This window comes from Lynx rufus, unplaced genomic scaffold (genome assembly GCF_022079265.1).
Source record: "Lynx rufus isolate CCGP_SWC_20201006 ecotype Redwood Valley unplaced genomic scaffold, mLynRuf1.p SCAF_29, whole genome shotgun sequence".
Taxonomy (NCBI): Eukaryota; Metazoa; Chordata; class Mammalia; order Carnivora; family Felidae; genus Lynx; species Lynx rufus.
In genome coordinates this window covers 6,178,202-6,201,303 of record NW_025814844.1, presented here as the reverse complement: position 1 = coordinate 6,201,303, position 23,102 = coordinate 6,178,202, and the positions used below count along the sequence as shown (strand labels likewise).

Here is a 23,102-nt window from a genome sequence, read left to right as displayed (position 1 = left end):
GATAAAATGACTGGGGTATGAAGCTAAATATGAATAACTGGTCTGTTTTGATCTCTTATTTTGTGGTGTTATTTTGTGAACTACATTACATTAATGTCTCGTGGTAGTATTTGTATTTTCACTATGGGACAAGAAATGTTCTAAATGCTTTATACGTATTGGTTCTTTAAATCTTCACAATAAGCAAACAAGCTTCTGATGTGTCTTGTTAAGACTGTGTAGCCTGTTCCATTTCAATACCCTCAGCCTCTCCATGAGCGTGGCAGGGCATTGACATAAGAACTCCTGCTCTACCCAAGTTTATTAAATTGATGTGACTCCAAATTAAGGGACCAAAAGAGAGGAATCTCCATGTCTTTTTAAGACAAAAACGATATGATGATTCAGTGATCTAGGAGAGTTGCTACTTAATGGGTCTCCACTCTAATAAGAAAGATAGGACATGCTTTATAATGTCCTAGATTGCATTTTGATATCCTCTCATACCTTTCTGCTAGAAAATCCCCTTTTGTTCTCTTAAGCAGCAAACATTCTCTGCCCTATTTTCTTTTTTGACATGCAATAAAAATTTCAGTGTCAAGCTGCCTGTCTTAAAAGGCACATTTTACTCTATTTGACGAAAAAAGTGGAATTTGGAGTGAAGATAGATAGATACGAATTCACTTGTGGCCTGGCCAATTTACTATCTGTGTGATTTTGAACAAGTGGCTTTTCTCCTCTGAATCTCCATTTCCTCGTCTTTAAATTGTATAACAAATAATACCTATCTAAAGGGGATATTTTGAAGGAAAAAAGACACTATGCATGTAAACACACCTTGAAATCTAAAATGGTATAGAAATGTCAGAGGTAGAAGATTAAAAGGCTACCTTTATGTTACTATTTTTCAAAAATACTCAAATATTTTAGAAACTAGAATTTGGAACCTAAAAATGCTATTTTTCACATTAACTTTTTTCTCTAAGGTATTTTTTATGATTCTCAAAGAAGTTCTGATTTTAAAGAAAAAATGCAGTGTATAAACATTGTTTTTCCTGAACTGGTTTTTGTTTACCATTGGACTAGTCTTTTCTGCTCCCTTGGCCATTGTATACACCTGTATATACCTATATAGCAATTCCAGCATTTTTTTTTTTAACTGATGTACTTGTGTGTTTCCTGTACTGCACTGTGAGTAGCATGCATATGGCCTTTTTAAAAAAAAAAAATTTTTTTTAATGTTTGTTTATTTTTGAGACAGAGAGAGACAGAGCATGAACAGGGGAGGGGAGGGTCAGAGAGAGAGGGAGACACAGAATCTGAACCAGGCTCCGGGCTCCAAGCTGTCAGCACAGAGCCTGATGCGGGACTCGAACCCATGGACCGCGAGATCATGACCTGGGCTGAAGTCGGAAGCTCAACTGACTGAGCCACCCAGGCGCCCCTGCATACAGCCTTTTTGTGTGGATTTGTGTTAGTGGCCCCTGGAGCTTCTTGTTACATAAGACTTAACATATAACACTTACTGAGTTCTGCATGCATGCATGTATGGTACATGGATGGATGAATACATAACTGAGAATAAAGCAGAAAGAAAAAGACTTAATGTATAAGACCTGACAATATATAGGGTACATTTCTTTCTCACTGCATTTATCAGAAAGTGACTTATTTTCTGGCTCTGCTATTTAAATACTGTACTTTTTGCTCTTTTTTTAAAACGATATTCTTCTTGATAGCTTATCAGGGATGAATTGTTTTTCTTTAAAGTGATAAGATTTCCTAATTTCTAACTATAATGTTAAAGAATTATGCCTTGTTAGACATGTTTCTGTGAATACAATTTTCTAAATGTGCACATAGCTGCAAATATTTCCAGAGGCTGACCTTTGAGCTCCTATACTTACAGGGACTCAAACACTATTTCCAGTCTCTTTCCAGAGGGAGACTGGCATGCTACTTTCAAGAGACCTTTGCTTTTCCTCCTACCAACATGCCTAGGATAGTAGGAGTCACAATTCAGAGCTATTGAGAGCTTTTTTCTCCTTGTTCTTTTACTTGTGCCTAAGAAGGAAGAGGGAAATGAGAGCCACCAAACTCTCATTTGTGTATATTTGTACCATTTATTATGAATCTCTACCTAAGAATTAAATTTCTTTAACTCAGTAATACCTCTGACAACTGCAGCCATCCATAAAACATTTCCAGGGTGGGAGAAGCTGAAAGCAGTTTTCTGTCCTGTTGTAAATTATTTAGACTAACATAGCTTACTAAGAATCTAATCTTTAGCTTACCTTTTGCAAGTGTATATAGTATTTCATGATACATACTTTTGTGATTGCCTTATTTCTAGTTCTGTTTTAGATATCTGTCCATTCTTCATCGTTTTTACTTATTTCATATTTGTTGGCTCTTGTGCTTTAAGCAGCTTTGTTTTATTTTTGTGAGAGAGCATGAATGGGGGAGGGATAGAAAGAGAGGGAGACACAGAATCCAAAGAAGACTCCAGGTTCTGAGCTGTCAGCACAGAGCCCGACACAGGGCTCAAACCCATGAACTGTGAGATCATGACCTAAGCTGAAGTCGGAGGCCTAACCAACTGAGTCACCCCGGGACCCCCTTTAAATCCTTCTGGAATAAATAATGATTTGCATATGTGGAAGTTCTGTAGAAGATTATTTGGGTTGGGGTTTTTGTAACATGTTTAAATTAACCACCTGTCCCTGATTCATCACAGTCATGCAATATGTATTTGCTGGTTATTTCCTAATGGGTGTAGAAAGTTTTCAGCGATATCAAGATCCTACATTTTATTTATTTATTTTTTTATCCTGTGGCTCTAGCCTAAGGAAATAAGCTTAAAAATGGAAATTTTTCAACTTATAAAGATGTACAGTACAGTATTATTCATATTAACTACAAGTTTTTACTTCAGTTACCTTCTCAAACCCCTAAAATGACAGTAAGAGGAGATTCTAGATGACAGATGCACAAGGACAAAAAAAGAAACAAGAAAACCAACATTTTGGGAGAAGAGAATTAGAAGAATGAGTGGTTACTGATCTAGAACAGGATTTGGCAGACTTTTCTCTAAAGGGCCAGATAGTAAATATTTTAGATTTTGCTGGCCATGTGCCACCTCCACCATACTTTATCTGTCTACCCTCTTTTTTCCCTCTCTCTTCCTTTGAACTAATTCTCCTATATAAATCCTTTTTAAAGTATTTTAAAAAAATATAAAAAATTACTTTTCATTGGCTAACTCCTGATTTATAGAAATCAAAGAAAATTGAAACGAAAGCCATTCAAATGCAGAATCCCAGAAAGACCAGACCTCAGGAATTGGTGGTGCTTGGTACTTCTGGAAGTGCCTATTAAGATAGGACTGAAAACAAGATAGTTGTATCAAAGTCTTTTTGACCCTTCTATCCCCTTCCTAACTCTACATGGCCATATGATTACACCTCTCCCACCCCAGCAGATGATGGGAGGTTGATTTCCTGGCAAGTATAAACCATATATTCTGGACTGACATACCACAAGAATAGTTGAGAGTAAGGATAAAGTGTAAGTTAACTAAGTGAAACATATCCAGTGTTAAGAACCCAGCCTCCTTTCAACAACCAAAATGTTGACAGTAAGGCTTAGAGTTTTAGGCATGAGTTGAAAGATTTCTCCACAGGAAATTGAACTAGCTGAGAGAGGAGTCTGATGAAATGGTCCTGTTACATCACACTAACATGAAGTCCATCTGTCAACAAGTCCTAACCATGCCAACAAAACTTTCAGTAAGTCTTTTTAGTGGCTTACTCTTAAGTGTGGACAGCCAGTGATCCACCTGCATTTGAGAAAAGTCTCTAATATAGATGATAAAGATCAAAACAAGCAAACAAAAATGTAGGAACTTGGAGGATGAAATAATGCCATGAGGAAGTTCCCCCAAAGCCATCAACTTCCCCAAAGAGTTAAGAATTTATTGTAGCTATGAAGTAAGAGCTGAATGCATTAAACAAGGAACAGTGAGTGAAGGAAAAAACCTCCTAGAAGTTAATAATATGGTAAAAAATGAAAAATGGAGCACAGTTGACCCTTGACCAATACAGGTTTCAACTGCATGGGTCCCCTTGCAGATTTTTTTCAACAAATATGGTATAGTACTATACACGTATTTTCTTTTCCTTGTGGTTTTTTTTTTTTTAACGTTTATTTATTTATTTTGACGGGGAGGGAGGGCACAGAGAGAGAGAATCCCAAGCAGGCTCCACACCATCAGCACAGAGCCTTGACACGGGGCTTGATCTCACTAACTGTGAGCCAAAATCAAGAGTCAGATGCTCAACCAACTGAGCCACCCAGGCAATGTTTCTTAATAACATTGACTTTTCTCTAGCTTACTTTATTGTAAGAATAAAGCACATGATACACAAAAACCCACAAAATATGTGTTAATTGACAGTCTATGTAATTGCTAAGGCTTCCAGTTAGTAGTAGGCTATTATTAATTAAGCTCTTGGGAGTCAAAAATTAATATGTGGATTCTCAACTACACAGGAATCTGCACCCCTAACCCCCATGTTGTTCAAGGGTCAGTTGTTTGAGGATTAAAGATAAAGTTGAAGAAATCTCCCAGAAACTAGGAAGCAAAAAGACAAAAGTGAAGACACAGAAATGAGAAAAAAGATTAAGAAACCTAGTATCTTAAGAGTTCTTCGAAGGCAGAACATTGAAAACAGAAAGGATATTAAATAAAACCAGAAATTTTCCTAGAACTGAAGGAACATGGGTCTTCAAATTATAAGCATTCAGTTGAATGCTCAGCACAATGGATGTAAAAAGACCAAGATCAAGATATATTATCCTTCGGACGCTGGGTGACTCCGTTGGTTTCACATCCAATTCTTGGTTTCAGCTTGGGTCGTGATCTTGCGGTTCATGAGTTCAGGTCCCATATTGGGTCCTCTGACAGTGTGAAGCCTGCTTCAGATTCTCTCTCCCTCTCTCTCTCTGTTCCTACCCCCTTGTGTGCTCACTGTCTCAAAATAAATAAACTTAAAAAAAAAGATACATTATCCTGGAATTTCGGAACAACAGGGGCAAAGAATGTCCTGAAATTTACAGAGAGAAGAAACAAATCATTATATAAGGTAAAAAAAAAAAAAAAAAATCAGAATGGTATCAGACTTTTCATTAACAACCCTAGAAGCTAGAAGATAATGGAGTGATACCTTCAGAATTGGAGGGAAAATTGTTTTTTAATGTAGATAAAGGTATTTTCTGACATGTAAAAAAAATCTCAAAATATTTACTTCTTCAGGAATTTTCTGGAGTTGGTGATTCAACAAAATAAAGGGAGTAAATCAAAAAAGAAGATAGGATTGGGGCACCTGGGTGGCTCAGTTAGTCAGGTGTCCGACTTGATTTCAGTTTGGGTCATGATCTCATGGTCATGAGATTGAGCCCAGAGTCAGGCTTCTCGCTGAGCATGGAGCCTGCTTGAGATTCTCTCCCTCTCTCTGCCCCTCCCCCACTCACGCTTGCACGTGCACGCACTCTCTCTCTCTCTCTCTCTAAAAATAAACATTTAAAAAAAGAGTCTGTAAAGAACACAACACAAAATTGAGGAAAGGGTATTTCTGGGGTTATAGGATGAAGGGAGCTGACAGCTGGGAAACAAATCTTAGAGAGCAACCAGTCCATTTTAGAGCACATTAGAAGGCTTGGAGAAAGGAGTCTGTAACAAAAAATGATAGTATACTGAATCGAAGAGGACTGTATTTGTAGCAGAATGGGGGATGAATTAAAGATGGTTATGTAGAAAACTAAGCAAATGAAAAATCAAGGCAGTTAACTCCACAGGGGAAAAATAAAGTTGTGTAAGAACGGAAATTTAGTCATAGAGCACTACTTGGCTCAACATTTTTATTAGGCCTAATGATGCACAAGAAATACATATGTAATTATGTTAGAATGTTAGGAGGAAGGGAAATGTATGTGTATGGCAGGGGAGAGGATGAGAGTTGGTGACAGACGGCTGAATCCACATCTTACATTGTAAGACAATAGGCAGTGCCTAAAACTGAAAAATATGGAAGAAGCAAACATAAGTGTGTTACTTAAATATGTGGAGATACATTTTGGAGATAGTCGTTCTTCACCAGTGGCCTTGAAAAGCTAGTTGATCTTTTAAAATTGTAAGCATGTGTAATTTGATAAAAATTAGCAAACAAAAGGGATAAAATATTAACAGTTGGAATCATGAGTTATTTGTTTTTTTGATACATTCTTATCTTTCACATTTTCTAACTTGATAGTTTATTCTTTCATAGTCCAGAAAAAATTTTTCCATTATTCACTATGAGTCTTAATTTTTCTTACCTATTTTTCATTTGTTAGGAATTCCTAATTTACAACATCTTGTTTCATAAGGTTTCTTTAAAAAGACATTTATTTCCTAAATACAAGAAAATACCATTGTTGTGTGTTGGGAATAAATACTTGATCTCACATGAAGTTTGTGGTCTAGAATAAGGGTAGAGAAATGTGTTAATTAATTATAGTATAGATTTGTATATATAGAACACACAATGGAAATAGAAGGTGAAAACAAGAAGAGACTGTAAGCAAGCAGGATTAATAATATTTGATGTAGACTACAGTGAAAAACAAGGGCCAGTGCTGACTCCCAGCTTTCTGGCTGCAGTGACTGGGTATATATAGGTGCTAGTCACTAAGAATAGAAATAGATAAAAGATAAAGTAGATGTTTTAATGAGCTTTATTTGGGATCTAATGGTTTCAACTATTGCATTGTAGTTGCATTATATTTATTACATACAATACATAGTTATTGTATTTGCATTGAAATACAAATATATTCATCGATATATCCAGGATATTTGTGTTTGGAGCTCAAGAGAGAGAGCTAAGAAAGAGCAAACAAGAGAATGAAAATAAATGAATGGATTGCAAATTGTCAATCACATTCAAACAGAGTGGGTGAGATCTCCAAATAGATGGTGTAGACCAGAGCATGGGACTGTGAATCAAGGACAGAGCCCTAGGGAAACAATCATTGGCTTAGATCTTTACAGATCCCATTTCATGGGACTGATGAACATGGGAAAGATGGGACATTGCAGGTAGAAGAATGAAGAGCCATAAAAGTCAAGGTCGTAAGGGTGTGAACATCTTTTCAGAAGCTTGACTATGAAGGAAAAAAGATTTGACTAGAGGAGGGGAATATAGGTTTAAACAATTTCTTATTTCATCCGTGTTTCATTTCTTTATTGCCATTTTTTTTTTTAAGATGAAAGAGACTGACTTCTAAGAAAGCCAATCAAAAAGAGGTTTAAAAACATGGAAGAAGATAAGCAACAAACAAAAGAAATGAAATAACTAGCCAGGCACATCCTGGTTTTGTGGAGCCCAAAGTTTACTGTATGTGGTAGGAGACAAGAGAGCTTAAGAACTGTGTCAAAGTAATGAATACAAAATTAGATATAGGACACTGTAATGGGACCATAAAAGTCAGGGCCTTAAAGTCTAAGATTCATTAGAACTAGGGCACCTGGGTGGTTCAGTTGGTTAAGCATCTTAGCTCAGGTCTTCATCTCATGGTCGTGAGTTACAAGCCCCATATTAGGCTCTGCGTTTAGGCATGAGGCCTATTTTATTATTTTTTTTAATTAAGTTTATTTATTTTGAGAAAGACCAAGACCATGTGAGTGGGGCAGGGGTAGAGAGAAGGAGAGAGAATCCCAAGCAGGCTCCGCCCTGCCAGTGCAGAGCCCAACATGGGGCTTGAACTCACAAAACCTCAAGATCGTGACCTGAGCCGAAACCAAGAGTCAGACACATAACCGAGTGAGCCACCCAGGCACCCTGAAGCCTACTTTTAAAAAAAGATTCATTAGTTCTGAATAAATCCATGTCTGTTCCTAACAGTTTAAATTCCTAGAAGTTGGGAAAGAAGATGATTAAGAGCATTAGTAGTGGTATTAGCCTTAAACAAAAGGATAATACTTCTTTTGAGACTCCCTTTTGAATATACATTCTAAGAGGCCAAGAAGCTTGTTATTCTTCTTCATGGATTTATCTACAAAAGTTGGAGCAGTGCTCCTTAATAGATACTCAGTAAATATTTGTTGAATAGATGATGGAACAGGGAGAAAAATGATCTGATTTAGTGCTCAAATAACCCAGCTTAAATTTTAAGGAGGAAACATCTTTGTAGTAGATAAGATCAGATTGAGGGTAGATGGCAATGAAAATGGAACTTGAAGAAAGTAATCATGATTTAGAATAGACAGACACTGAGGAACAGAGGCAGAGTAGATGAGGCAGAAGGATATGTGTTTTCAAGAGAATGGTTGAAATGACACGAACACTGAAGAGACTAAATCTTCCTACTGTTTAATATTGCAGATAGTCAAACTGTTACTTCGTCATGGTGGAAATCCATTTCAAGCTAATAAGCACGGGGAGCGCCCAGTGGATGTAGCAGAGACAGAGGAGTTGGAATTGCTGCTAAAAAGAGAGGTGCCTTTGTCTGATGATGATGAAAGTTACACAGGTTCGTTTCAGATAATCTACATTCAACTGTTTGTTTGACGTGGTGTTTAGTAAAACATTCTGATTCTGCTTTACAATACAGAAAATGTTTGAGTTCCTTAGAATAATGTTAGCCAGCTATTAAGAATGATGAATTTAGTAACCTAGGTATTTACTACATGTCTTCTGTGTAAGTGGAGACATAATGCCATTGCCCTATTTTCATGATTCCCTCCCCGCCCCCCCCCCCCACAAACTGCTATCACATTAAAGTCTACTGCAGAACCTTTCCCCATTAACAGCTGTTAGCACGCTACTCTGACTTCTTTCATTCTGTTATAAATTAGAGAGCTACTAACCAAACCCTTCCTGTTTTTCCTGGCATTAGTGAGTCATCTTTGCATTTTGACTTCTGTGATTTAGGTGGTTGAACTCTGCTCATTGTTGTAAGGTAGGGGCACAGTTTATAAACATCGTATTAAAAAGGAAAGATCTAAAAGAATATCTCAGAAAAATTTTGACGTACTTGGTTTCCTTTTAAACATAAACAATTAAAGATGTAACAAAAGAAAACTTTCCTGCATTGAAGAAAGTCTTTTACATATAGTTTGAAAGGATTCATGTTTCAGGCAAAAATCCTCATTGAATTTATTCTTCAACAATTTATTAAGAATCATAATGGCCATATCCTCACAAAATTTTAAAGAATTTCTACAAGAAATTAGGTAATACTACTTCTTATAAATAAGGGAATAAAGGGGCGCCTGGGTGGCTCAGTCGGGCGGCTGACTTCGGCTCAGGTCATGATCTCGCGGTCTGTGAGTTTGAGCCCCGCGTCGGGCTCTGTGCTGACAGCTCAGAGCCTGGGGCCCGTTTCAGATTCTGTGTCTCCCTCTCTCTCTGACCCTCCCCCGTTCATGCTCTGTCTCTCTCTGTCTCAAAAATAAATAAACGTTAAAAAAAATAAATAAATTTAAAAAAAATAAAAATAAAATAAATAAGGGAATAAAAATCAAACCATACTCATTTAATCTCAGCCATTTCCAGAAAGCAGTAAAGCAACATTTATACTTTTGAGGCAGAAAGGTCTACCCTGTGCTTTTTTTTTTTTTTTTTTTTTTGAGGTAGAAGTGACCTATAACATTATGTTCCAAGTGTTCAACGTAATGATTTGGTGTTTGTATATATTGCAAAATGATCACTACAGTAAGGCTAGTTAACATCCATCATCCTACATAGTTAAAATATTTTTTCTTTTTTTTCTCGTGATAAGGAATTTTAAGATCTGTCTTATTTAGCAGCTTTCAAATACATAGTACAGTATTATCACCATGCTGTACCTTCCGTCCCCATGACTTACTTATTTTATACTAAAAGTTTGTACATTTTGACCCCTTTCATCCATTTCATCTAGTGCCCACCTCTGGCAGCCTATAATCTGTTCTCTGTATCAGTGAGCTTGGGGTTTTTTTTGTTTTGTTTTTAGATTACACATATAAGTGAGATCATACAGTATTTGTCTTTCTCTGACTTACTTCACTTGGCATGATGACCTCAGGGTCCTTTGTAGATGGCAAGATTTCACTCTTTCTTATGGTTGGGTAATTTATTAATGCATATGCCACATCTTTTTTAACCATTCATCCATAGATGGACACTTGGGTTGCCTCCATATCTTGGCTATTGTAAATAATGCTGCAGTGAACATGGGGTGCATATATCTTTTTGAGTTAGTATTTTTGTTTCTTCAGATAAATACCCAGAAGTGGAATTGCTGGGAATTATGGTAATTTTTTGAGGAGCTTCCATACTATTTTCCGTAGTGGCCGCACTAATTTACATTCCCACCAGCAGTGCAAAAGTCTGTTTTCTCCACGTCTTTGCTAACACTTATTTCTTGTCCTTTTGGAACTAGCCATTCTCACAAGTGTGAGGAGATACCTCACTGCGGTTTGCAATTCCCTGATAATTAGTGATGTTGAGCATCTTTTCATATATTGTTGGCCATCTTTACATCTTCTTTGGAAAAATGTCTATTCAAATCCTCTCCCCATTTTTAAATTGGATTGTTTGCTTTTGAGTTGTATGAGTTCTCTATATATTTTAGATGTTTTTATGAGATACATGATTTTCAGATATTTTCTCTCTTTCACTAGGTTGCCTTTTCATGTTGTTGATGATTTCCTTTGCTGTGCAGAAGTTAGAATCTCAGTGTTTTATTATGAACATGTTCAGCAGTGCCTGAGTGGCTCAGTTGCTTAAGTGTCCGATTTCAGCTCAGGTCATGAACTGAAGCTCAGGTCAGGTTCATGAGTTCGAGCCCCGTGCAGGGCTCTGTGTTGACAGCTGAGAGCCTGGAGCCTGCTTTGGATTCATATTCATTCACTCCTTCCCTCTCTCTCTTTCTCTCTTCCTCTTCTACATTGCACACTTTCTCTCTCGAACATAAATAAAGGTTTTTAAGAGTTAAAAAAAAATATTCAAACATACAGCAAAGCTCAAAGAATTATGTAGTGTACACTCTGTACCCACCAAATACAATTTCTTAGCTGTTAACTTTTTACTAGATTTTTTTTTATTACATTATCACATATCCAATCTTCTTATTTTTTTGATGCCTTTCAAAATAAATTGCAGACATTTTTAAATCCTTTAGCAGGCATTTCATTAACTAGAGTTCTGTTTTCGTGTATGATTATTGAAGATAATATTTACATTTGTGAAATTAATCTTTAATGAAGCAGTCTGAATTTTGAGAACTGCATAGACCTGTATAATCTAATCTTCTCAAGATACAGACTGTCTCTGTCATTCCAGAAAGTTCCTTACACCGTTTCCTAGTCAGTTCCCACCCCTACCTGATCATTTATATCTTTATGGTAAAAATGATTAGGCAAGAATCACTAATGGCTGATAATCTACAGGGGACTTTTTGATGATGAGCAGAATATTTACATGGCCTTTTCACCAATACCACAACAGAGGAGAAGGAAAACATACTGATAGAGAAGAGAAATTTAGCAGCACTGAACTTTGTGGTCAAAATTACCATCATCAAGGGAGGGATGGATGCACATCATGTGCCTTCAGATGTGATACCATGAGAAGGATATAATGTTGCTTTTCTAGCATTCTGGCCGTGAATGCATAATCATGAGGAATGTTCTGGTTTTTTTCTTTTTAAGAGCCAGCACCATGAAAGATTAAGAAATGTCAATGTCATAAAGTGATAGAAATGTTCCATATTATGTAAAGAGATAACAGTTAAGGGCTATACCTGTTCCTTGTCTGGATCCTATCCTGGAGGGGGAGAATGACTATATAAAGAACATTATACCATACAAGGAATATGGACAGAAGATTAGCGTTTTATCAGTGTAAATTTATGAAGTTGATTACTGTGGTGATAGATAATATCCTTATGTTTTAGGAAATATTCACTGAAGTAGGTAGAGGTAAAGAGCCATGATGTATATAATTTACCTTCATGCAGTTCAAAGGAAAAAAATGTATATATACACACACGTATATACAGAGAGGATACAAGTTATAAAGCAAGAGAGTATAACAATAATAGGCATATCTGGATAAAGGATATATAGTATTTAGTATTTTTTCTAGCTTTTTGTGAGTCTGAAATTATTTCCAAATGAAATTCGAAATAAATACTGGGGCACTGCGTGGCTCAGTTGGTTAAGCATCTGACTTCGGGTCAGGTCATATCTTGCACTTCATGAGTTCGAGCCCTGCATTGGGCTCCACGCTGCCAGTGCAGAGCCTGCTTAGGATTCTGTCTTTCTCCTTCTCTCTTTCTACCCTTCCCTTACTTGCTGTCTCTCTCAAAATAAATAAACTTAAAAAAAAAAAATATATATATATATATATATATATATAGGTAAACATATCAGTATATAAGCTTTCCTTGCTTTATGTGTTGAAAAGATATAAAAGCAGTGACATTAAGACAGTATGCAATAATCAGTCATTCCTAGTGCCCAGATTATAATCTTGAAAAATATTCTACTAAAAGTAAAAGAAAAGCAGGATGGGGCACCTGGGTGGCTTAGTCAGTTGAGCATCCAACTTCAGCTCCGGTCATGATCTCATGGTTCGTGAATTCAAGCCCTGTATTGGGTTCACTGATGTCAGCATGGATCCCACTTCAGATCTTCTGACCCCTTCTCTCTTGGCTCCTCCCCCACTCACACTCTCTCAAATTAAAAAAGAAAAAAAAATGAAAAGAAAACTGGGAAAAAATAGGTGATTCTTTGAGGAAATCTAGAAGATAAACTTGGGACATTTTGTCATTACAGATTCTAAGGAAACTATCAAAGCCTTGTCAAAAAGCCTTAGGAAACAAGTTGGAGGAATACCCACTGGCCAAAGATGGGATAGTTTGTGCTTCAGTAACAGTATTAGTTGCATCTATGTTTAAATCCATGATTCCATAGTGATAAATTTTTAAATTAATTCATCATCAGAGAACTAATTTGTTATCTTAAAAATTAGGCAGAAATGGAAAGTAATCATTTATTTTGCCTTTCCTATATGAACTTTATCACTGGGTAACTTTATAGGTGAGAAGTATTTTCTTTTAAGATTAATTCAGCCAAAAGAATGGGAGAAAAGGATTAACTGTTTTGCAATTCCCAGTTAGTTAATATATCTAAGCATTGCTAACATTAAATTAAAAAAAAAAAAATACTGCAGTGCCCCCAATGAAAGAATACAATTCTCAGTCCTCAGGTTCCAGCTGCAACTTGGAGGAAATATCAGGGTTTGAGGGATATGCTGAACTTCGTTAACCAAAATCTAGACTGTGGGAGACCCAGACAGCTTTGGTTCTTCAACATAGATTGCATGAAAATGAAAAAGGATAACCTGTAGGAAAAAGTTAAAATGTTTAAAAAGGAGAAAGACTAAAAAAACGAAGCATGTGTTTAATAGGTGAGTTATACTTTTCTGGGGTATTTTTGCATAAAACTCAGTCGAGATAGATGACACTTGTAAGTTCCAGGATATTAGGGTTTGTTTGTTTGTTTAAGTTTATTTATTTATTTTGAGAGAGCAAGCACAAGTTGGGGAGGGACGGGAAGAGAGAGAGAATCCCAAACAGGCTCCATGCTTTCAGCACAGAACCTAATGCAGGGCTTACACTCACAAAACCTCAAGAACATGACGTGAGCCAAAACCAAGAGTTGGACGTTTAACTGACTGAGCCACCCAGGAATCCCTGGGATATTAGATTTTTTTTTTAATACTAAGAAATTCTTGGGGTGCCTGGGTGGCTCAGTTGGTTGAGCATCTGACTCTTGATTTCAGCTCAGGTCATGATCTCATGGTTTGTGGGAATGAGCTCCACATCGGGCTCTGTGCTGAGAGCATGGAGCCTGCTGGGGATTCTATGTCTGCCTCTCCCTCCCCCTCTCCCTCCCTTACTCTCCCTTATCCTCCCTCCCCCTCTCTCTGTCTACATTTAAAGATGCTAAGAAATTCTTACCTCTCTCTCTCTCTCTCTCCATTTAAAAGATACTAAAAAATTATTAAGATGATATGTTGGGGAAAGCCTGATAAGCTTTCAGTAGTTTTGAGGGGGACCAGCAATAGTAATAGTTCCTTTATTTCACTAAGGAAATGATCAGCATTTTTACTTCACTTAGGAAGTGATCAGCACTATCACCTATCCAAAAGTAGGATTAATTATAAGAAGAGGAGACCGAGGGTGGGGGCTGTAAAGAAGGAAAGAAAAATACAATATTGGGTAAAGTATTGATAGCAGTATTTGGTGTAGTAGTGGTAATGTTAATGAATGAAACTAAAACTATAGGCAAAATCGTAAAAATTCTTTCCAGCATCTGTTTTCACCTCTTAACCATCCAGTAGATCTTAAGTTCCTTAAGTGGTACATAGACACTGCTTGGTAAATATTTGTTGAATTGCTGGGGAGGGTTTACTGGCCCTGAGGGATTATTCAGGACTTTTCAGCCTCCACAAATCCCAGGAATAGCTAAATCTGTAGGCTGAGTTCGTCCATTACAGAGACTAGAAAAGTTTGAGGAGATCTAGAATCAAACAACAGAGAGCCTTCTCCTGGTACTTTAGCTGCTAACTGGCAGGCACAGGGGTGAAGGCCACTTTACCTTCCACCACTACCTCGGTCTACTCCCACCATTGGGTTACAGTGTGCTAACAAAGAAAGGCAACCCTTCAAGGTTGTCTAGAAATCTGAGAGAATGATCATTTTAAACAAACAAAATGTTAACCCACTAAATAAAACTACTAGAGGAAGCAGATTAACTTCGACAACAAAAATGAGCACTGAAGAAAATTCACGTACAGCACAAAATGACTTTTTGGAACTAATAAAAAACATGATTATACAAGCAGAACTCCAGTGAGGAATGATCATTGTTAGGGCTTTAAGTTGTCAGACTGGAAAATCATGTAAAATAAATCCTTACAACACAGCAAAAATACAAAGAGAAAGAATCCTAAAAGAAAAATCTATTCCTTAGAGAATAGATCTAGGAAATGTAAAAGGTCAAACATGTGAGTAATATCTACAGGAATTTGAAAGGGGAAAAAAAAGAAGCAGGTGAAAGATAGTCCATAATTAAACAAATAGAAAAAAATTGTCCTGAGCTGAAAAATTTTCTGATAGCCTGAGTCTATCAGTTATAAAGGTGAGTGAGTTCCAGATGGTTTAAGATTTTTTTTTAACATTTATTTGTTTTTGAAGGAGAGAGAGAGTGTGAGTGGGGAGGAATAGAGAGAGAGGGAGACACAGAATCCGTAGCAGGCTCCAGGCTCTCAGCTGTCAACACGGAGTGGGGCTTGAACCCACAAGCCATGAGATCATGACCTGAACCAAAGTCAGACGCTCAACCAACTGAGCCACCCAGGCGCCCCCAGATGGTTTAATGAAAACATGTGTGCGCACGCACACACACACACACACACACACACACACACACACACACACATATATATATATCCCCCCACATCCACCAGACATGTATTTGTCAGTTTCCTTAGTTCTGAATGTAACAAGTTATCTACCAGGAAATATTGTCACATTGGCATTGGACTTACAACTTTTTTTTTAATGTTTATTTTTGAGAGTGAGAGAGTATGTTATATGTGGAGGAGGGGCAGAGAGCAAGGGAGACAGAGGATCTGGAGCAGGCTCTGTGCTAACCGTGGCAGCAGAAAGCCCCATACAGGGCTCAAACTCATGAACAGTGAGATGATGACCTGAGCAGAAGTCAGATGCTTAACTGACTGAGCCACCCAGGCTCTCCTGGATGTAGAACTTCTAACAGTGGAAGGTAAACTGTTGAGAGAAAATTGCACTATAAAAATTCTGTACCTGACCAAGGTATTATTCATATGTCAGGGTAAAAGAAAGATAATAGCAGACATTTAAACATTTAAAAGATGTACTAATAAGTATATTTTCTTACATTTAAAAAAAATTTTGGAAAAATAAACCAACAACTTACAAAAGTGGTTATTTAGTAGAGGAAGGGATATAAAAGGAAGTACGTGAATTGTTACAACAGTCTTTGAAAAACAGTCTGGCAACAGCTAACAATACAAGAGCTCTTATCTTGTAGAGATATATACTAAAATATTTCTAGATGAAATGATATGAACAGGATGTGCCTCAAAGTGATACAGGGATAGGAAAAATGGAGGTATGAATTGGCCAAGGATTGATGGCTATTGGAGCTGAGTGATGAGTACATGATGGGCTAGTGGTTTCCTGGTGGTATAGTATAACATTGCCTACTTTTGTGTAAGTTCAAAATTTATCATTGTAAACATTTTTTTTTTAAATAGATATGCTCCTTGATCTAGCAATTAAACTTCTGATAATATCTCATGTTTTTTATAGCGCTGTTTTTAGTGGCAAAAGAAAAACTGTATGGTGATACAAGGGATTGGTTGCATAAATTGTGGTAGATAGTCACACAATGGACTATTTATTGTACAGCCGTGAGAAAGTAGGTCCTAATGCTATTACTTGGAGAGATTTTCATTAAGATATTTTTGAGTTAGAAAAATCAAGATAATCATAATATCTCAGTTTTAAAATGAATAATATTTGTTAAACCTCTAAGTTTGTGTATGTACATACATTTGTGTAAAATCTTACAAGTATGGAACAGAATTTGAAAGGATATATACCTAGCGAAATGTACTTTGTTGAATCTGTTTACTAACATCACACATGATCTAACTGCCAGATCCCTTAGCTATCTTTTTACTCTAACTGCCCTTAGCTATCTTTTTACTCTCCTGGCAGAATTTGACAATGTTGACGTTCTTTCTAAAATTCTCCTGTGTTGGTTGTTGGAATGTGATTCTCTCCCAGCTTTCATCTAGCTTCCTGGACTGTTTCTACTCAGTTTCCTTCTAGAATCTCATCTTCATTTCTTCCTCATTCCCTTCCCATACATTCCTGTGTTGGTTTTTCCAAAGATTTTACTTTCTGGACTGTCTTCTCATGACACATATTCTCATAGATAAATTTCACCCACACTCAGTTTTAACTACCATCAATATGGTGAGGTCTTCCAGATATGTATTCCATACTTTTCTCTTAAACCTCAAACCTGTATATTTAATTGCTCTCTGGATATTACCACTTAGAATTCCCACAGAAATCAGTAGACCTAAATAGAAGTTCTTTCTCTTCCATTTAGACTCCTTTTCTTGTTTTTCGTGTCTCGATTGATGATAGCATCATTTATCTGTATATATGTCACTTGGTGGTCATCTTAATAAACTCCTCTGTCTCCTTTTCCTTCAGTTTTTCAGCACCTGTTCTTGAACATTGATTATGTGTCAGGTATTATTTAAGTACTAGGGATACAGCTGATTAAGAAAATGAAGATGCTAACGTAATCATCCACTAACCTCTGTCAGTTTCTACTTCTAAAATATTTGTAAATCCATCTACCAGTTATAAGCTGCAAGTCATTTGTGCTGTGTGAGATCAGGGCTATAACAGTTAAAATTACCTTGGCTTTAAGAAAGTAAGAAAATAAGATTTGAAAAAGAAAATTTGTATATGGTATGTTAATTTTCCCATTTATTATGGCTATGAACTCTGTAACTCTGGTCTCTTCAGAAAACAGTGGCTGTGAAGAGCAGCTTTTATTATAAAACTTGCCATTAGAAAACAGATTGCCTGTGGAAGAGGGGAGGGATCATATCTGAACTTAAATGTTTAATTAGAGTGAAACACATCTTCAAGAGCCTTTTTTGATTTTCACTGATATTGTTTCATGTGTTCATCAACTATGTATTGATTTTTCAGAATATTTATTTTCCACATGGTGAATGTGCCTGAATTATTGCTTGATCAAAGTCCCTCAAGGAATGATGCAAAAATCATCAGTAAGTATCATACAAAAATTTTGGAGTTGCTGAAAAAGACTGATGAAAATACCCACTTTGTTTATTTTACATGAGGTCCTTGTTAGACTTAACTTTATCAAACTTCATCCAATCTAAATTTAGAATGTATTACTATCTAATCAAGAATAACTGCCCATAGATGTTTGTATGTATATAGCCTGATAGCATCATTACCCATCTGGTATATCACATCATCCATGTGACAGATACACTTTAAGAGTTGCAAAGTTAGATAATATAACCAAGACGCTGGATTTTAGAACTTAATAAATTTGGAGGAAATAGTATTAAATATGTAACATTTAAAATATGGCTTATTCCATTAGGCATTGTGCTTTATGCCAGTGCTACTCAAGTCAAGGTTGCTGTTCCACAAACTGTTACTGGTCCTCAAGATAAGGAGCTTGTGCCAGAATGTAAATCAACACATTGCTTCCCGTTATCAGGAAGGATGAAAGGCTATGAGTAAATATCAGCTGAATTAAACAGTGTGCTAGTGACATAAAATTGATTTCCAGTTTTGGTGCAGGCTCCTTATTTCTCCACAGATTAGTAATAATTTGCAGACTAGCCTCAGTCCAGAGACTACACTGAGTAGCTCTCCTAAGTCATGCATATCAAACATTTATAATATTGCAGGAATACATGTCTTGGTTAGTATAGCTTATTTGTATACAAATGTGTGGCACTTTTAAATTTGCATAATTCTTTAGTCTTTTTCCCCCCTAATTTCTGCCCTTTCCCCACAGTCTTATTCCACATTACCTTCCTGCACAGAAATTCTATCTAATAATGGTGTTTGCTACAAGTAATTGCTTCTTGCTGCTCTGCTGAGGACTCAGTCATATTATTCAGAGTCATGTCACACTCATGAAACATAATTATGGTAATGGAGAAGTGGGTAACTCTGTGTCACACAGTGCCCCCCCCCCATACTTTCTGGCATTCATTAATTGCCAAATTAGAAATTCTGTTACAGATTTACAGATACTAATTTTATTACTTAAACAGAGTGACCAGTGAACAAAGTTGAAAATGCCAGTCATTGTCAAAAAAGGCATTCACCTTTTTCTTATGTTACTTCAACCACCAGAAATCTGGCCTTGTTTATCGAGCAGCTGCTATAAACTTTCCTCACTTGCGTACTTCACCTTAAGCAAGGAGATACTCCATCATAATAAATAGATGAGCTACTCTTAGCATCTGCTGTAAAAACAGATCAGGAAACTTTTAAAAAGACAGTGATATATTGTTACCCACTGGTGTTTACTGAGTACATTTCTGTGTCATAAAATACACAAAATGACCAGTATTTTTAAAGAGCCTTATTTTCTTAATGTTAAAATATTAAATTGTAACTATTCTAAATATATTGTCATACTTTGTGAAACTCATTTCCTCAGTTTTATATTTCAGGAGCTATGAAAATATGACTGGTTGATACATGCACATACGGAATTATAACAGTTAATAAATCAATAGATCAAAAAAACAATTATTTAAGTCCAGATATACCAGAAATTTTTATTAAATGGATCATGTGATGTTAACAGTTTAACCATAAGTAGGAAGAAGCATCACCTTAGGAAGTTTTAAAGCAAACCTTTTAACCTTAGAAGTATGAAGATATCTATAGGAAGAAATTACGTAAGATGTTTTTAGAGTGTTAAAATATATTATCAGCATACTTGATCATTATAGGAGTTTAGACTTGATCAAGCATTTTGTAGGATAAGGGAATTTGCATGTTATATACCTAAAATTAAAGATTCTCCCTTTTAAGATGTAAAGAATATTTTATCTTCTTGCTTTCCAAATGGCATTTTTAAATCACTTCCAGAATATATGTTAGGAAGTGAGTTAGGCCAGGTGTGGAAAATTATAATCCATTTATAACCCAAGAACCTTATTTCGTTTAATTAGGACTGTTAGCAAACTCTCACATTAAATCCACTTCTGAACTGGTGGAGTGGCAGCAAGCACAGTGGTGGGTGTTCAGCACCCTTTCTGTCTCACCCATCCCTGTAGTACCAGTGCTTGGCAGAAATGAAAAGTCCAGTTAGGTAACCGTTATGTACAGAGGATTGAGAATACAGCATGATAGGCAGTGAGATATTCTTTGATTTCATGACCAACCAGACGAAATTCCATAGTGTTTTGCATAGTGTTTTTGCATGCTCTGCTTTTTCTCCTCTGCTTTGTGACATATATGGTACACTTGACACACAGAATTCTGAATTGTAATTTTTCAGACCTTCTTCTAAATATCACCAGCTGCTTCTATCTGAATCTCAAACAAAACCACTACAGTTCTCTTAGTTGAAAATCAATACAGATTTTACCATGTGTTTTTTTATGGATTAATTATATCAACCTAATACCAAAGCTTAAGAATATTTAATTCTACATGGAGTGTTTTTTAAAGAAAAATATGTATGTTAAAGTTTGTTAAGTGGAGAAAAAGGAAACAAAATTACTAAATTACCATTTACTGTAGGTGTTCATTTTTAGCAGTGTCTATATGAATTACACACTTCTATATTTTTTGCTTGTTCATATATCAGAAAAATAAATGGAAAATTGTGGTTGCAGTTGAGACGTTCTTTGGATGTCTGCAAATGAATACATTATAAGTCTTTAAATTTTATGTTACATAAAATAGCCTATTAAATACCTCTCTTTGAAGTTTATATAACCAAGGAATTTTAATTGTATATGCCCAAAATATGTAAGATTATTTTTTATAAATACCAAAATAGTAGGTTTCTTTGTTAATAATGTTAGTTTAATGGTTTTTATCACAAACTGAATTTCTACCAGTACCTAGCAACTTAAAGTGAGTCTGTCACATAATTATAATAGTTGAGATATTGCTGAATATGCAAGACTAAAACTCTCTGAAGGGTACATTTGGGCAGAACCCTTAAAGACCTTTGACTTTTAAAAATTATTTATTATATATAAAAAATTATTATATATGCATACATTGAATGAGTTCAGCCTTAGCTATATCATTCTGTCTGCAGAAAAGTGTTTTATCTAGTCATGATTAAAAGGACCTCCATGTAATATATATATATGTATATATATATATTTGTTATGGAATTAGTGGAGACTGGGTGATTTTGTCAGTTTCCTTTAGTGACATCAAAATTTTTGTAGTGATACTAGTCCTATTTTCAGAGGGGAAATTTTTTTATTTATTTACACTTTATAGAATTAGTTTATCTGTTTTACTGACATTTTAGTAGAAAGGCAATGTGTAACTATGACTAATTGAGGGAGTATACAGAATATTGTGGTACTTGATTTTACTTCCTATGTAGATTTTGCTTTTAGACTTAGTATTTTCAACTGTTGATTATATTCTCTTCCTTCCCCAGCTCACCCCTAAACTCTTGACTATAGTTCTCTTACCTGCATCTATTATTATAGAAATACAGTGAAAATATGTCCTCGTATGGCATACTTACTTCCAAATAGATGTATGACTGCTTTTCTTCCAGAAAGCAGAATTTAAATACCTAAACTTAGGAGAACTGTGGCTTAGAAGTGGAGATTTAGAAGAGTCTATATAAAATTACCTGATGGGTTTTTCCCCCCTGTCTCTGAGCTACATTTCTCAGTCAATTTAAGGATATGAAAGCTGTAATGATTTGTTTCCTAAAATGCAAGTAAATTTTTTTAGTGTTACTTCTTTGGCTGGGTAATATAAGTTCTACAATTAGTCCTTAAATATATTAGTTGTGAGTAGTGAACTATTACAGAGCAAAGGAACAACTCAGAATATACATAAGAGAGGCCTGTAGCATTTGTGAAGTACTCTTCCTCTCAAGCCCCAGAGAGTCTCTGAAACTACAATTAGTTTATTCAGGAAACAGTCTCAGCAGAAGACTGAGATTAGAAAGAGCCACAGATCAATGCAAAGGCCTCTCAGAGGAGAGGCCTGTTGTAGTGATTTACCACAAAACTGCTGAAGAAATGAGTTTTTCCTTTTATCAGTACAACAAGAAATCCAGAGATTTAAGGAAAAGGAAAATCAAGTGAATGAAAGACAAGAAGGGCCAAGATGAACAAGCAGGACTATTGACCTTGGAGAATATAAATAATACAGAAGACAGAAGGATAAGTTGTTCTCAGTATTCTTGGAGATCCTTGGAAGGCAGTCTACTAAAAGACTGCTGTGAAAAAGTAGACCTGGAAAGTCCTCGGAATTCAAAATATTTATCATAACTGAAAGTAAATATTCTATACACTCTAAAGAACAGACTGGACCTTGCTGAAGATCTTGAGATCAAAGAGAAGAGCAACAAATAAAACATTAAACAAAAGACATTGGAAATACGCGAAAAATGGTAAAAACAGACAAACAAAAACATACCCAGGATAATACAGTAGTCATCTTACAAAAAAGAGCAAATGTTGAGAAGAAAATAACTTCAAGGATAAAATTCTTTTTAATTCTATAAGCTCCCAGTATCACAGGGAAACATGTTACCTACAAAGGAAAGACTGGCATCAGACTTCTCAAATATGTTTTAGAAGACAGATGGAGCTGTAGTTACAGCATTCTGTGAAATATTATTTTGAACCTAGAATTCCGTTCCCAACCAACTATCACTCAAGTGTCAGGGCTTTCTTTCTCTGGAAAAGTTCCTCACATATATATATATATTACTCTTCAGTGACACAAAACACAAGTCTAAAAGGAAGATATAAAAACTAACTCAGGATTTTGGTGAAAAATTCCAGAGTGACAACAATGAGCAGTTGGCATATGTTTTAACAAAATGTCAGCTTTATGAGGAATGTTATTAAGAAAAGAGAAAGTAGGTAACAATACACATAATGTCTAAATTAGATGGAGAGCTTGCTGTGTCTGGTATTGATGTGAAGGCATATTGTCTGAGCTGATGAACAAGAAAAAAGGTGAAAACTCCAGAAAAAATAAAACATATGAATAATTCATGGCCTAATTAAAAAGCAAGCTAAAATGTGACATGATTTTTGGGTTGCTCATGGAGCAAATGCATGCTTTCTGAAATGACAGTAGAAGGTCTCTCTTGGTCAGATAATTTAGAAGAGCCAAGAGAAAAGACCCGAAGTTCAGAAATTCTGTCACTTTATTATTTCTAAGTTAGTTAAATT

The 23,102-nt window shown here is 35.9% G+C and overlaps 1 protein-coding gene across 6 annotated transcripts in view; it reads left to right on the top strand.

The window, feature by feature from the left end:
• Positions 1 to 23,102, top strand: part of ANKRD12 (ankyrin repeat domain 12) — a 126,932-nt gene that overhangs the window by 70,000 nt on the left and 33,830 nt on the right. For 5 of the 6 annotated variants that reach the window (XM_047090229.1, XM_047090231.1, XM_047090228.1 and 2 more), the window contains one exon: positions 8,403 to 8,550. In XM_047090229.1, the coding sequence (XP_046946185.1) occupies positions 8,403 to 8,550 (148 nt within the window). Of the gene's footprint in view, positions 1 to 8,402; positions 8,551 to 17,853; positions 17,934 to 23,102 lie in introns of those variants that run through there. The other variant, XM_047090233.1, reaches the window with a different exon arrangement.